General features: G+C 32.3%; 1 protein-coding gene across 1 annotated transcript in view; it reads left to right on the top strand.

Annotated features, from left to right (window-relative positions):
• The window catches only part of LOC122815150 (probable E3 ubiquitin-protein ligase HERC1), a 5,886,073-nt gene that overhangs the window by 5,062,582 nt on the left and 811,413 nt on the right, over nt 1-12,078 (top strand). Inside the window, exon 66 of the mRNA XM_044087407.1 lies at nt 8,184-8,339. Within this exon, the coding sequence (XP_043943342.1) occupies nt 8,184-8,339 (156 nt within the window). The remainder of the gene's footprint in view (nt 1-8,183; nt 8,340-12,078) is intronic.

The following is a 12,078-nucleotide window of genomic DNA, read 5'->3' as shown; positions in this document are numbered from 1 at the left end:
CCTGGTCCTTTTTCCATCTGTAAGTTTCTTCTTCCTTTGGGAAGTATATTTTGCTTGGTGTTATTGCCCTTTGTCAACAAACGAGATCTGGGTACTTACTGCCTTGCATCATGGGATATGGGGCTGCCTCGAGCTGGTAAAAGGAGTTCTCGAGCTAAAGCAAGTGCCGAGTCGGAGCCGAGGATCGGCTCCGAACCCATCAAGCAAGAAAGAAGGCGAGAGAAGACAACTAACATGGAACGTTATGGTAGGTACATAACTTCTTATTAAATTACTTTGATGTTTCAATACTAGCATTTTGTTGAAGGTATGAGTTTCTAAGCAGTCATTTGTATATGCAATTGGAAATGTAGAAAATAATAAGTCTTTAATACAATAGTTAGAATGTGTTAACTTTTGGAAAGAGGAAATGATGTTATTTAATTAGGGAATTTGAGAAGATGGTGTAATACCATTTATGCAAAAATATTTTAATAACCAGAAAAAAACTGTTGGGTACTATTTGTTCATGACTGTTTGTGATATGTTTATTATTTGCCAGTAGTATTTCTTGATGTATTTGTTTCCATTTAGAATCATAAGATGAATTTTTCCACAATGCTTATAGTTGTTGAAGTAGCATACAATTGAACATCTGTGAATCCTATTCCACCATTATCCCAACCTTTTCTATGTCAATCAGAGGATACTCTTGGTTTATTACGATGCCAAAAAATTTAAGTAGAATATTAATCTTCATCAATTTTTTGGGGGGAGATAATACTAAAGATTGTAAGACAAACAGTATTTTAGGAAGAATTACCATCTTAATAAGCATTAATCGTTCCTCCATGCTTATTTAGATGGAAAAACGATTAATGCTTGTTAAGATGGTAATAAGCATTAATCGTTCTTCCATGCTGAAGAATAATTCATTCCAGTTTGTGACTAAACTTAAAATGTTATCAACAACCACCTGTTGAAAGTTTGTTTGTATCATTTCATTACTATTAGACGTAATGGTTGAACCAAGGTATATCATTTGATTGGTATTCCAGTTGAAGTTAGAGTATTTTTGTATGAAGTTTTTAATTTTTTTATTAATTAATAAGGCACTTGTTTTATTATGCTCAAATGTTAAGTTTGAGAGTCCTTCAAACTGATTCATAGAACTAATTATATGTTCTAATGAATTTTATATATTTCCTATTGTTAGTAAAATATCATCAGCAAAGAGTTGAATCTTTATTTCAACATCTTTTATTTTGACAGCATTAATGTTCTTATTGGATGTAAGACTATTTGCAAAAGGTTCTATAGCTAATGCAAAAAGTAAAGGTGATAATGGACGGCCTTGTTTTGTGCCATTTTGTAATTTAAAGGAATTAGGAAGAAAATAACCTATTTTAACATAAGCACAAGAGTTATTGTATAACTTAGACATTAATGCAATTAGCTCATGTGAGAAATTATACACTTTTAAGTGTTTTAAACAATTACAACCAATTAACAGTCAAAAACCTTATCTAAATTGAGACTAATGATAGAAAGTTCTTGCTTTTTTTATTTGCATAGTCTATTAATGCTTGTATTCTTATTATACTATCCTGTACTTGTCTATTTAAAATATAAACCCAGTTTGATCAATGTTAATTAATTTAGATATAAGAATAATTCTGTTAGCTAAAATGGACATGAACATCTTATAGTCCACATTTAAAAGGGAAATGGTTGTGTATGATTAACACTTTGTAGGCTCCTTATCTAGTTTTAAAATAGATGATATAAGGGAATATTTCCATGATGGAGGCGAACTTCAGCAGTTGTTTTTATTTCTCTAGAGACCTTATCTAATATTTTAAATACATCATGGAGTAGTATCTATATAGTTCTGGTATAAGACCATCTAAGCCTGGCATCTTATTATTTTTTTAACTTTTTATTTGATCTTTTATTTCTGTTAAAGTGAATGGTCTTTCATTTTTTTCATTTGTTCACTTGTTAATTTATTATGTATATTTTGTGTTAGAAAAGTTTCAACTATATCATCATTATCTAGGTTATTTGTATTATTATTATTTGTGTTCATAAAATATTTTAAATCCCTCAAGAATACCTTTAATATTTGTTGTATTTTTTTATTATTTATATGTGCTGTAATTTCTTTGATGTGATTTAGTTTATTCATTTTCTTTGATCAAAGAGCAAGTTTATGTAAGCTTAAAGGGTTTACTGAATATGCCTGAAGTTTAAGTTTTTCCAGGTTTATTGAAACTTTATGATTTAGAATTTTGACATTTTATATTTAAGTTTTTAAGTTTAGACTGACTGACAATGTCACTTAGTTTTAGATTTAACGTTAGCGTGTCTATTTTGGCCTGTAGTGTATTCAATTCTTTGTCCTATTCTCTTATTTTTACTAATATACCAGCTTGTAACTCTTCCTTTAGTGAATCCCACAGGGCAATGTCAGTTACTTCACCATTCATGTTTATTTCTAGGAAATGTTTGATTTCTTTAACATACCAATCCTTGAATCTTTTTTATTTTAGTAATGTATGCTGGTAATCTCCTGTGATGTATTAGATTGTCAAGTTTTGAAATAATTTTAAAGATTATAGCATTATGGTCCAATAATGGACATGAAACTATTGAAACTTCTCTGATATGTGATGAGATTTTGTGTTCCATATCTGTATGAATAATGGGTAAATTGAAGTGAATTTGTTTTCCTTAGATTATATATATATATATATATATATATATATATATATATATATATATATATAAAATCTTCTTAAAATTCATTAGATTTAAGAAATTCTTTAAGTGTTTGGCTGAAGATGTGATTGTCACCTTTCTGTCTGCAGTGGAATCTTTGTCTGATAAAATACAATTAAAATCACCGTCCATTATGACTTCACATTTCGTGTAATAAATAGGCGTAATAGTGTCTAAGTAAATTTTTACATCTTTAGTTCCAACCCCTAGAATCCAATGTTCACCAATGTATTTAGTTTTCTATTCCACTCAATTGTAACAGTGCTTAACATACCATTTTTATCAACATAGGTACCATTTTTCTTTAGGCATTACTGGCGAGTTCTTCCTTAAAATGAGTTCCTCTTCTTTTAGCTTGAAAGCCAAAACCTGCTAAACCAAATAATTCTTTAATGAAAATTTATTTACATCTTTATTAAATAAATGTGTTTCCTGTGGAAATACTGTTTGAGCTTTGTGTAATTGTAAGTATTTGAACAGACACACCCTCTTTACTGGATTAAAAAATCAGACATTTATGTAAGAGAGAGAAAAACACAAGAGTAATGAAATTGCATTTATATACAGAACTTTATTTTATATATAACAATTTGAAATCTTCAGCTATGGACAAATCTTTTGAAACAAACAAAAAAATTACCTAATGGTATAATCTTAAAACATTCCATAATGGAATAACATATTCCTAGTTTGTTGAAAAAGATGAATAAACTACATTTCAAACTCTCCATTAGACTAACAAAGCTTAGCTCATACTTCTGATTCGTATTAATATGTCTCATATTTTTAGCATGAATCATCTTAAAAAAGCCCGACTGTGGGTTATAAATTAGAACAGCTGAAAAGGTGTTCAGAATCTTTATTATAATTTCACCAAACTGAATAACTGTACAGTCATCTTTCCCAGTACTTCAGAATTTCTCCCTGGGATACTATAAAGAGGAAGTTAGTTATTTTCATATTTATTAATTTATAGGTCAGATGATTTTATATTTTTTCTATTTTATTTACTATGTGTGAAGTTATTTGTAGGGTCATAAGTTCACAAATTAGTATTAGGATAACGCTCCTTGTAGGCCATTCCAAGCACAACCAGTTACCCCATATGAAAATCAAACCCTGCACCTTTTGCTTGTAAGGTGAGCACCTTAACTACTCTGCCAACCTCCAACCGTTGCAAACATATTTGTATTTTTAACTACATACATATTTACTTATTCTGATCTCTATTTCTTTTTATATACTGTATCTTGTACTATTATTATAGTCCTAGGTTTTATAATTTAGCTGTAATCCTAGTGTAGTGTGTTATATAATAGAACATTTATATTTACCCTTACATATTTGATACTCTTTAGTTTAATACTACTGTTAGAATCAGTCCTATTTTTCCTTAAATGTTATATCTAATAATGTCTGAGGAAACTTCTGAAAAAAATCTTCCCTTTTAAGATTCAAACTATCCATAATAAATTGTTCTTAGTTATTAAGTTTTGTTATTAAAAGAGACAGTAACAGGAAAACACAATTCTAAATTTTTATCAGAAGTGTCATTCTATGGGCAAGTATATAAACTATCCTTCTGGCATACAGGAAGCATTCAAAACTATTTAATAACTGACAGTGGTTTAGAATACAATTCATTGTCTTGTTGCGTATTATCTAACTTGTATTCATTGACATCTTAGCATATGATTCAAAATATTATGATTATTTAGTTTTAGACAGGAAGAAGTAACCCGGGCAGTCCTTAGAATTTTAGAATTCCTGCAGCATTACAAAAGTGCTTATGACTCTTAAGTTGTTTCAAGCTGGTTTTCATGATAGGAGCTTGAAAATGAACAATCCATTAGCTGTAATTCACACAAAACACTCACAAGTGAATCCAGGCCACCTCCACACCACACATCCCTCATACCTCCCAAACCACAAAAAAAAAAAAAGTATCCCAACCACCAAAAAGCGATTGCACTCAAACAAATAACATTTACTAATTCAGCAAGCACTGTTTGTATGAGATATTTAATAAAAAGCAGAGTATTTTTTTTTAAAGAAGACAGCATATAAACTTGTATTAAAAGAATGACAGTTATGTATGAGCCATGTTTAACTTATAAAAGTATGAGTGTTACTCTAATTATTTGACATCATTCTAGTAGTGACATTTGCATATGTACAAAAAAATATATATTTTTTAAACTCTATTTATAATATAGCATGTCTTTCCTTGGGTGATATTGCATGTCAAATATACCATCAGTAGCACACTACCAGACCATTTTAAGAACCCAGAATCTTAGCATGCTTTGATAGTCTAATTTGTTGCATCTTGTATTATATTTAATAGTACATTACACAACTATGCCAAGATATGAGAAAGTGTGCCACCTAAGGGGTTTTCATCATAATAATGATTAACTTTTAATAAGATGAATAGTTTAACCTTTTAAACTCGAAGTGAAAATAAGTGGCTTTGGTTTCATATATAGCTAGAAGAATCAAACTCTTAACATTTTAGAAAGGGAACTGGTAATTATTTATAGGTTCATAGGTTCATAGATTAGTACTACGCTAACTGCCCTTGCGAGCCATTTTAAGCCTAGCCAATTATCCCTTGTGAGACTTGAACCCCACACCTTGTGTTTGTAAGGCAAACACCTTAACCATTAGGCCACCCTCCCAAATAAATGATTTACCTTGTAAAAAGTAATATGCAGCACCTGTTCATAAGTATTCAAGCACTTATTTAAATTAATAAGAATTCATAATCATAAAATACTTTGATTTTTAATTGTCCTTCATTTTTTACTGTTTTTTTCTTTTATTAACCAACCATCTCTTGTTGCATTTCTCTTCAAGAAGTTGACAGATCCCAGTCCATTTTTTCTGTTTTTCTAGGATTTTATTTTTGTATATAAAGTCTGTTTCGACTTTCATGGTGTAAAAATCTTCTTTCCTTCTGGAAAGCAAATCCTTATTTTTGCTGGAAACAAGATTTGTGCTATAATATTGTTGTTCTTTAAGCGTTTAACAAGTGGCACATGTCTTTCTCTTGGACATCACTAATGTAGAATAGTCATTGTTGAATCTTATAGTATTTCCTTTAATTTTAACTGCATAATTAGTCCAGTCCATGCAGCTTTTAAGACTAAATCATTATTTTGACTTGAGAAAAATCTTACAATCACTGACCTTGGTGAAGGTGTTTTTTAAAGATGAATTAGAAAGTGATCTATGTGCCCTTTTGATGTCAAACGAAAAAGCTTCAGGCAGGTTCAAAGTTTTAGGCAGCCAGGTATCAAGGAGCTGAATCATACTGTCTCCCTCTTCTTTTTCAGGAATCCCAAAAATCCTAATGTTATTCCATCTAGATCTGTTCTCTAAGTCTTCTATTTTATCCCAAAATAAGTTTTATTTCAGAAGAAGTTCAGTGTTATTCTCATTTTTAAGTAATCTTCCATCAGAATCAGACATGGCCTCTTCTATACTCAGGATTTGTGACGGTTGTTGTTTAAGAGATTCACTCAGCGCTTCAACTTGTTTTTTTACATTCCTCTTAAAAATTGTCAATTCTGATTTCTAATTTATCTGCCTTTATAGATAACTGACTGATGTTACTTAGTACTTACTTAGCCTGTCTGTCTTTTTTCATAGTACTGCCCTGTACACTGGGCTTAGAGTGGCTCATTCTAAGACAATTTGTTCTTTCTAGTTTTCTTGTCAAAAAAAGCAGTTAAAAGAGTTTCAGACTTGTTATTTTTCTAGTAAATCTTTCAGCAGATATTCAGCTATAAATCCATCAAGTTTTGAAACGTTCTATTTGAGGTTTTTAGTAAAAATCCTGTCAGAGATGTTAAAATGAAGCAGAGCTAAAAACAATGCTGTTAACTGCTTACCATTTTGGTCAGACCAGTAATAAAGGCTTTTTTTAATGTTTAGGTAAATACAGGGCAATTCTACATATGTTATGTCCTCTGGTAGTTGTTTCTAAAATGTATATTAACAGTCTGGTATAGCGTAAGTACAGTATGTACAAGTTTTTTCACTGAAGTAATTGTGATCATTACTTTAACCAACAGAAACTTGGAAAAAAGCCTAGTAAATTTGAAAAAGGTAGTTGATGTAAAATAAGTAATTACCAAAGAATTGTAGGTTCACTTGAAGAGTTTAATTATATAGTAAACTGCATATATTGGTCTTTAATCTGTCAAGTCTCGCAATTTAAGACATATTATGTGCCATTTGTTTTTCATTGGACCAATGCTAGGCCCTGCTTTTAAATTCTGGATTTTAGAAATTATTTTTTTATTGAACAAGTATTGCCAGAAGCTTGGGGGAAGGTGCCTCCTTGTCCCCTCCCTAAAAGAGACAGTACCTCCTCAATACGGTTAGCTACAGTTGTTTAGACTATCGTAAAATAAATATCAAAAGACTAAAAAAGGTTATATTTATTGCAGATTTCAGTTGCAGTCAGTGTAGAATCAGCATGCTTTAAAAAAACAGTCTGTGCTTGCAAGCAAGCTTGCTTTTAAGGTGAGAGTTTGACGGTTTCAGCTACTAGGGAGCTGGTATTCTTACAGGCTTGGGAAGGTAGTTGATGCGGCAGTTTAGAATATGTTCAAATAAATATCACAAGGTTACCTATTGAATATAAAGTACTGCTACTACACATGCGCCAGTTACAATCAGTGTAGAATCATCATACTTCAAAAAACATTCAAGAGTAGATAAACTTTTACTGTCTAGCATTTAGGGATTTTTCCAGTAGGGAGCCAAAATTTCCTTATCCTGGGAAGATATAGAGAGATAGCATCTACTTCTCCTGTGTGGTTTGTAGGTTTACAGCTAAGTTAGTAGGCATGCAGGTCAAGAGACCATTAAGGATACTAGCCCAATTTTTCAATTACCTCAGAGCAATATCTGATTAAGAACTTGCTGAGTGTCACACAACAGACAAATGGAGGCCAAAAGAAATCAAACTTGTGTTGCAGGAAGCAGCTTGTTAAGAGCTCATAGCCTTAATCCTTTGCATTAACTGCTAGACAGTGTTCACAGATATAGCACCCCTCGCCCTGTGCTGAGCTAAATTGTTTCTTTGATCAGATGCCTAAGAAATTAAACATTCATGTTGTACTGTTCTTGTGATAGTATTGCTACAACATAGAACAATCTGATATCATTATTTTTCTTTGGCTGGCACTGCTAACACATAGAGCAGATTGATGTCGTTACTGTTCTTGGGATGATACCAGTAATGCTTTATATGAATTAATATCAGAGTAACCACATAGGAGAACAGATTCACACTGGTTGCTGAAATAAAAAAGTACCTTCCAAAACTATCTGCAACAAGAATGAAATAATGCCTACTTTCCTTAAAGCAGTTTGATTGACTAGTATAATTTTTTCTAACTTATCACCAGCTTTCTTGTGGATTTAAACATTCAGCTGTGGTCACCGCTGATGGAAAACTTTTCACATTTGGGAACGGAGACTATGGAAGATTAGGACACCCCACCACTTTGAACAGACTGACTCCAGAGAGAGTGACAGCACTTGAAAGCTACCACATTGGACAGGTAATGATGCATTTGCTTACAGCCTGTTATCATTTGCTTATAGTCTTTCTTGCATTAAGAAGATACTGCTGCAGCTGTAAGTACCTGTATACAACTTGCAAGAAAATAATTAAGATACTGCTGCAGTTGTTTCTGTAAGTAGCTTGTATCAGAAGAACTATAGCTTTTTTCCATTAATCTTATGCATTAATTCTGACTCAGAAGAATTCAAAAGTCTCTAGTTGCAAATTTTAAATGTTTGGCTCTAAATTAATTTGTGTACGTACATAATGCAGAAGATATATGCATCTGACATTTTACATTTTCTAAAGCATTTCATATTTTTCATAACTGTTGCCTGCTTGCTGTGTTTGTACCTACTCAGTTGTATTGTAGTATTATTTGAATCAACTTTATTAACTGGAGTACCAACTGCTCAGTGTCCTATCACTTGCAAATGCATAGACTCAGGATCAGCAGGAAATTAAAAAGAGTTTTTCACAGATGGGTCTATATGCCTTTCATCCCTGATCTCCAAATACGCTGCCTCCCTGGTTGCATCAACTTGAAGAAAGTATGTTTGGAGATCAAATCTGTCTATTTGAGTCTCTTGTACTCAAATGCACAGACTATCATTGATCTGCAATCAAGTGACCCTCATGCAGCTAGAATATGACCAAGTAAAAGACAACCTATTATTTCATTCAATTTCAACTGTTTATTTCTTAGTCTTGCCAACTACTAGTTACTGAAATCCTTGTTGAATGGTAGGGAACCCAGTTAAGATGGCGACTACTGTCAGTAAGGTATTGTTCTGACCATGTTATCTTACTCTGAAGGGTTCTGCCATTGGTACAATTTTTGAGAAGTGTAGTCCTCCCATAAACTCAAAAAGAAAGTTTCTGCAGTCTCACTCTCACTCCAGGTTCCTTTTTTTGCCAGAGCACAGTAGTTAGCAGAGTAGCTAACTGATGGGACACATAGGATGTGCAAAAAATACCATACCAGTTAAGTATAGAATACATGATGCATGGTAAAAAGTCACTCAATCTGTTGTTAAAAATAAAAGACAATTTTCCTATGAAAAAACAGTTAATGCCATAACTCAGAAATCCTGTCATGCCCAAGGATCATGGCTTGGATAAAGTATTGGTATGCTACAGTTTAAAAAGTCAGGAGTGTAGCTACCAGTACAACAGAGTTGAAAAATGTTATGCTCAAAGACATTTGGGAGGATGGCCTAATAGTTAAGGTGTTTGCCTTACAAATACAAGGTACAGGGTTTGAATCTCACAGGGGATAATTGGCAAGGCTTAAAATGGCTTGCAGGGGCAATTAGCCTAGTACTAATCTATAAATCTATATAGCAACCTGTTGTGCCTCAGTAGAAAGAGAAAACTATTATTAACCCAAATTCAAGAACAGAAAGTCAGACTTGCTTTGTTCTAAGCTACATTGTAAGAAAAAATATTTTTAAAACAAATATAGCACAGTTTGCTAACATTCAAGATAAAAGATAAAACACAAATCTTTCCACTGCAGCCACTTTCAAATAGAAAAACAGTTTAAAATGTTATTTGAAGTAGAAGCAAGAGTGATGAGTTAATAGCTCCTGGATTAAAATGATAGTTTTGACACCTCTGGAATAATGTGGGAGAAGGTGTGTTGGCACTTGAAATAAAAATTGGAAGCCTTGAAACAATGCATTTCAGCTAGTTTATTTTGTTGAGTATTTACAACCACAAAAAGGCAAGAGCTGCTCTGAGAACCCAAATGAGTGTAATTCAAGCAGAAAAGTAAGTATGAAAACATGTTCTAGAAGATGCCTGTGACTCACTACTGCCATTTATTGACATAGAATTAAAAAAAAAATGATTCCTTGTATCTAGGATGACTCTTATAAGGGAGGCTTGAAGTGGATTCTGGGAAAAAAACCTTCCAAGATCACATTATAGTTGCAGATCCACTGAGATATAGAAGCCATAACCACTTCATGATTCTGATTAATTTAAATAGTCAGAACTCAAATATGTAATGAAATGACTGAGATACAGAGGCATTATGAAAGAATTGATAAAACTGTAGTATACTGGAATTAACTGGAAACTGAGAATGGAATGAATGTCTTTATTTGTTAGTTGACAGTCTCTCCTTTATGGGCCCAGTCTTCTTCTACTTTTCAGAATCAATGCTGCACACACTGTAGTTCAGTTACGAATGCTTTATTAAGTACACTGGAGGAAAATGTTTGAATACTGTCTCCAATAACAGTGCTGATAAATATATCCAAAGTTTTTGCATATATATATATAGATATGTGTGTGTGTGTGGGTATATATATATATATATATATATATATATATATATATATATATATATATATATATATTCTGATTCTCCTGAATAATATAAACTGATCATTAACACTGGATATCTGACCTGCCTTCGATACTCAGGCTAGAGTGTCTGTACTGCAAAGACCATTTGCATATCAGTTCAAAAACTAACTTAACTGACTCAACTGACCATGTCTAAAGTATTTCCTAATAATACCAAAACCCTGTGATGTTCTACATGCCTCTTCAGCCTTGGTTTTCAAGCCTTGTCTTGCATGTGCCTGACAGTACTAGAAAATATATCACCACAGCTCTTTAATTTATAGTCTTTTATTCTTCACAGTAGTTTAAAACAATGTAAGCACTTTCAGGTTTTAACCAAACCCTTCTTCAGACATATAGCTAATGACAATTTTCAGAGAGTATTTAAATGAAAAAAGGCACCAAAAAGGCTTCAGAACCACTTTTAAAATCTCAGTAAATACCATTGTTGCCCTCTAGATGGTATCAAAGACAAACTTTTCAGTGGAAATTCACTGTAAAACTTCAGAAGGCTTCAAAACCACTTTTAAAATCTAAGTAAATACCATTATTACCCACTAGATGGTATCAAAGACAAACTTTTCAATGGAAATTCACTGTGAATATTAAATAATTCAAGATCTACTTTGTTTCTAAAATGTATATGAAAAATGTATATATAAAACAATATATATATATATATATATATATATATATATAGGATACATTTTGAAACAATTATCTACTGTGATATCCATTCACTTCCAAAACTGTTCAAGTGCAAACTTACTGTTAATTACATTCTAAAGACTCATCAAATAAAATGTTATGAAAGTTATTTCATATTTGTGCCTGACAGTGCCTAACTGTATATTCTTTATCTAACATTCCTTTGCAAGTACACATATCTTTCCCTTGAGAAAGGAACATTCTGTAGCTTTCCCCTTGAGAACTGTTATATCTGCTTACTTCATGCTTAGCTAGCAAGATTATCTTTTCCTTTCTACTGAACTGTCTTTCCCTGAAACTGAATGCGTGCATGAAAACACAAGTCTGACTCTATATTTTCAGGCCTTTTATTCTACCTTATGCTTAACAACTACTTTAAAGTGAAAACCCTCAGGCTAACACATTATGTATTTATACTTTTTGTACTAAGCCAGTGGCTTCTTTTTAGGGGAGTCCAGAGGTGGTATTCATACTGACTAGGGGAAATATGGCCAGGAAACTGTGGAACTTCCCATACTCTTTTTGATAAGTGCCATAAGCTCTTTTACATCAACCTGAGCTACCACCAACTCAGACAGATGGAGCCTCAGTTAATGTCTTTTCCAAAGGACGGCACATCCCGAATTGCAACACCCCTCTTATGTGCCACTACAGTGTCAGTACTGGAAAATTAA

The sequence above is a fragment of the Protopterus annectens genome, chromosome 1.part1 (assembly GCF_019279795.1).
Source record: "Protopterus annectens isolate FY-2018-M chromosome 1.part1, PAN1.0, whole genome shotgun sequence".
Classification (NCBI taxonomy): domain Eukaryota; kingdom Metazoa; phylum Chordata; order Ceratodontiformes; family Protopteridae; genus Protopterus; species Protopterus annectens.
The sequence above is the reverse complement of the archived record's forward strand: the minus strand, read 5'-3'. Positions and strand labels throughout refer to the sequence as shown.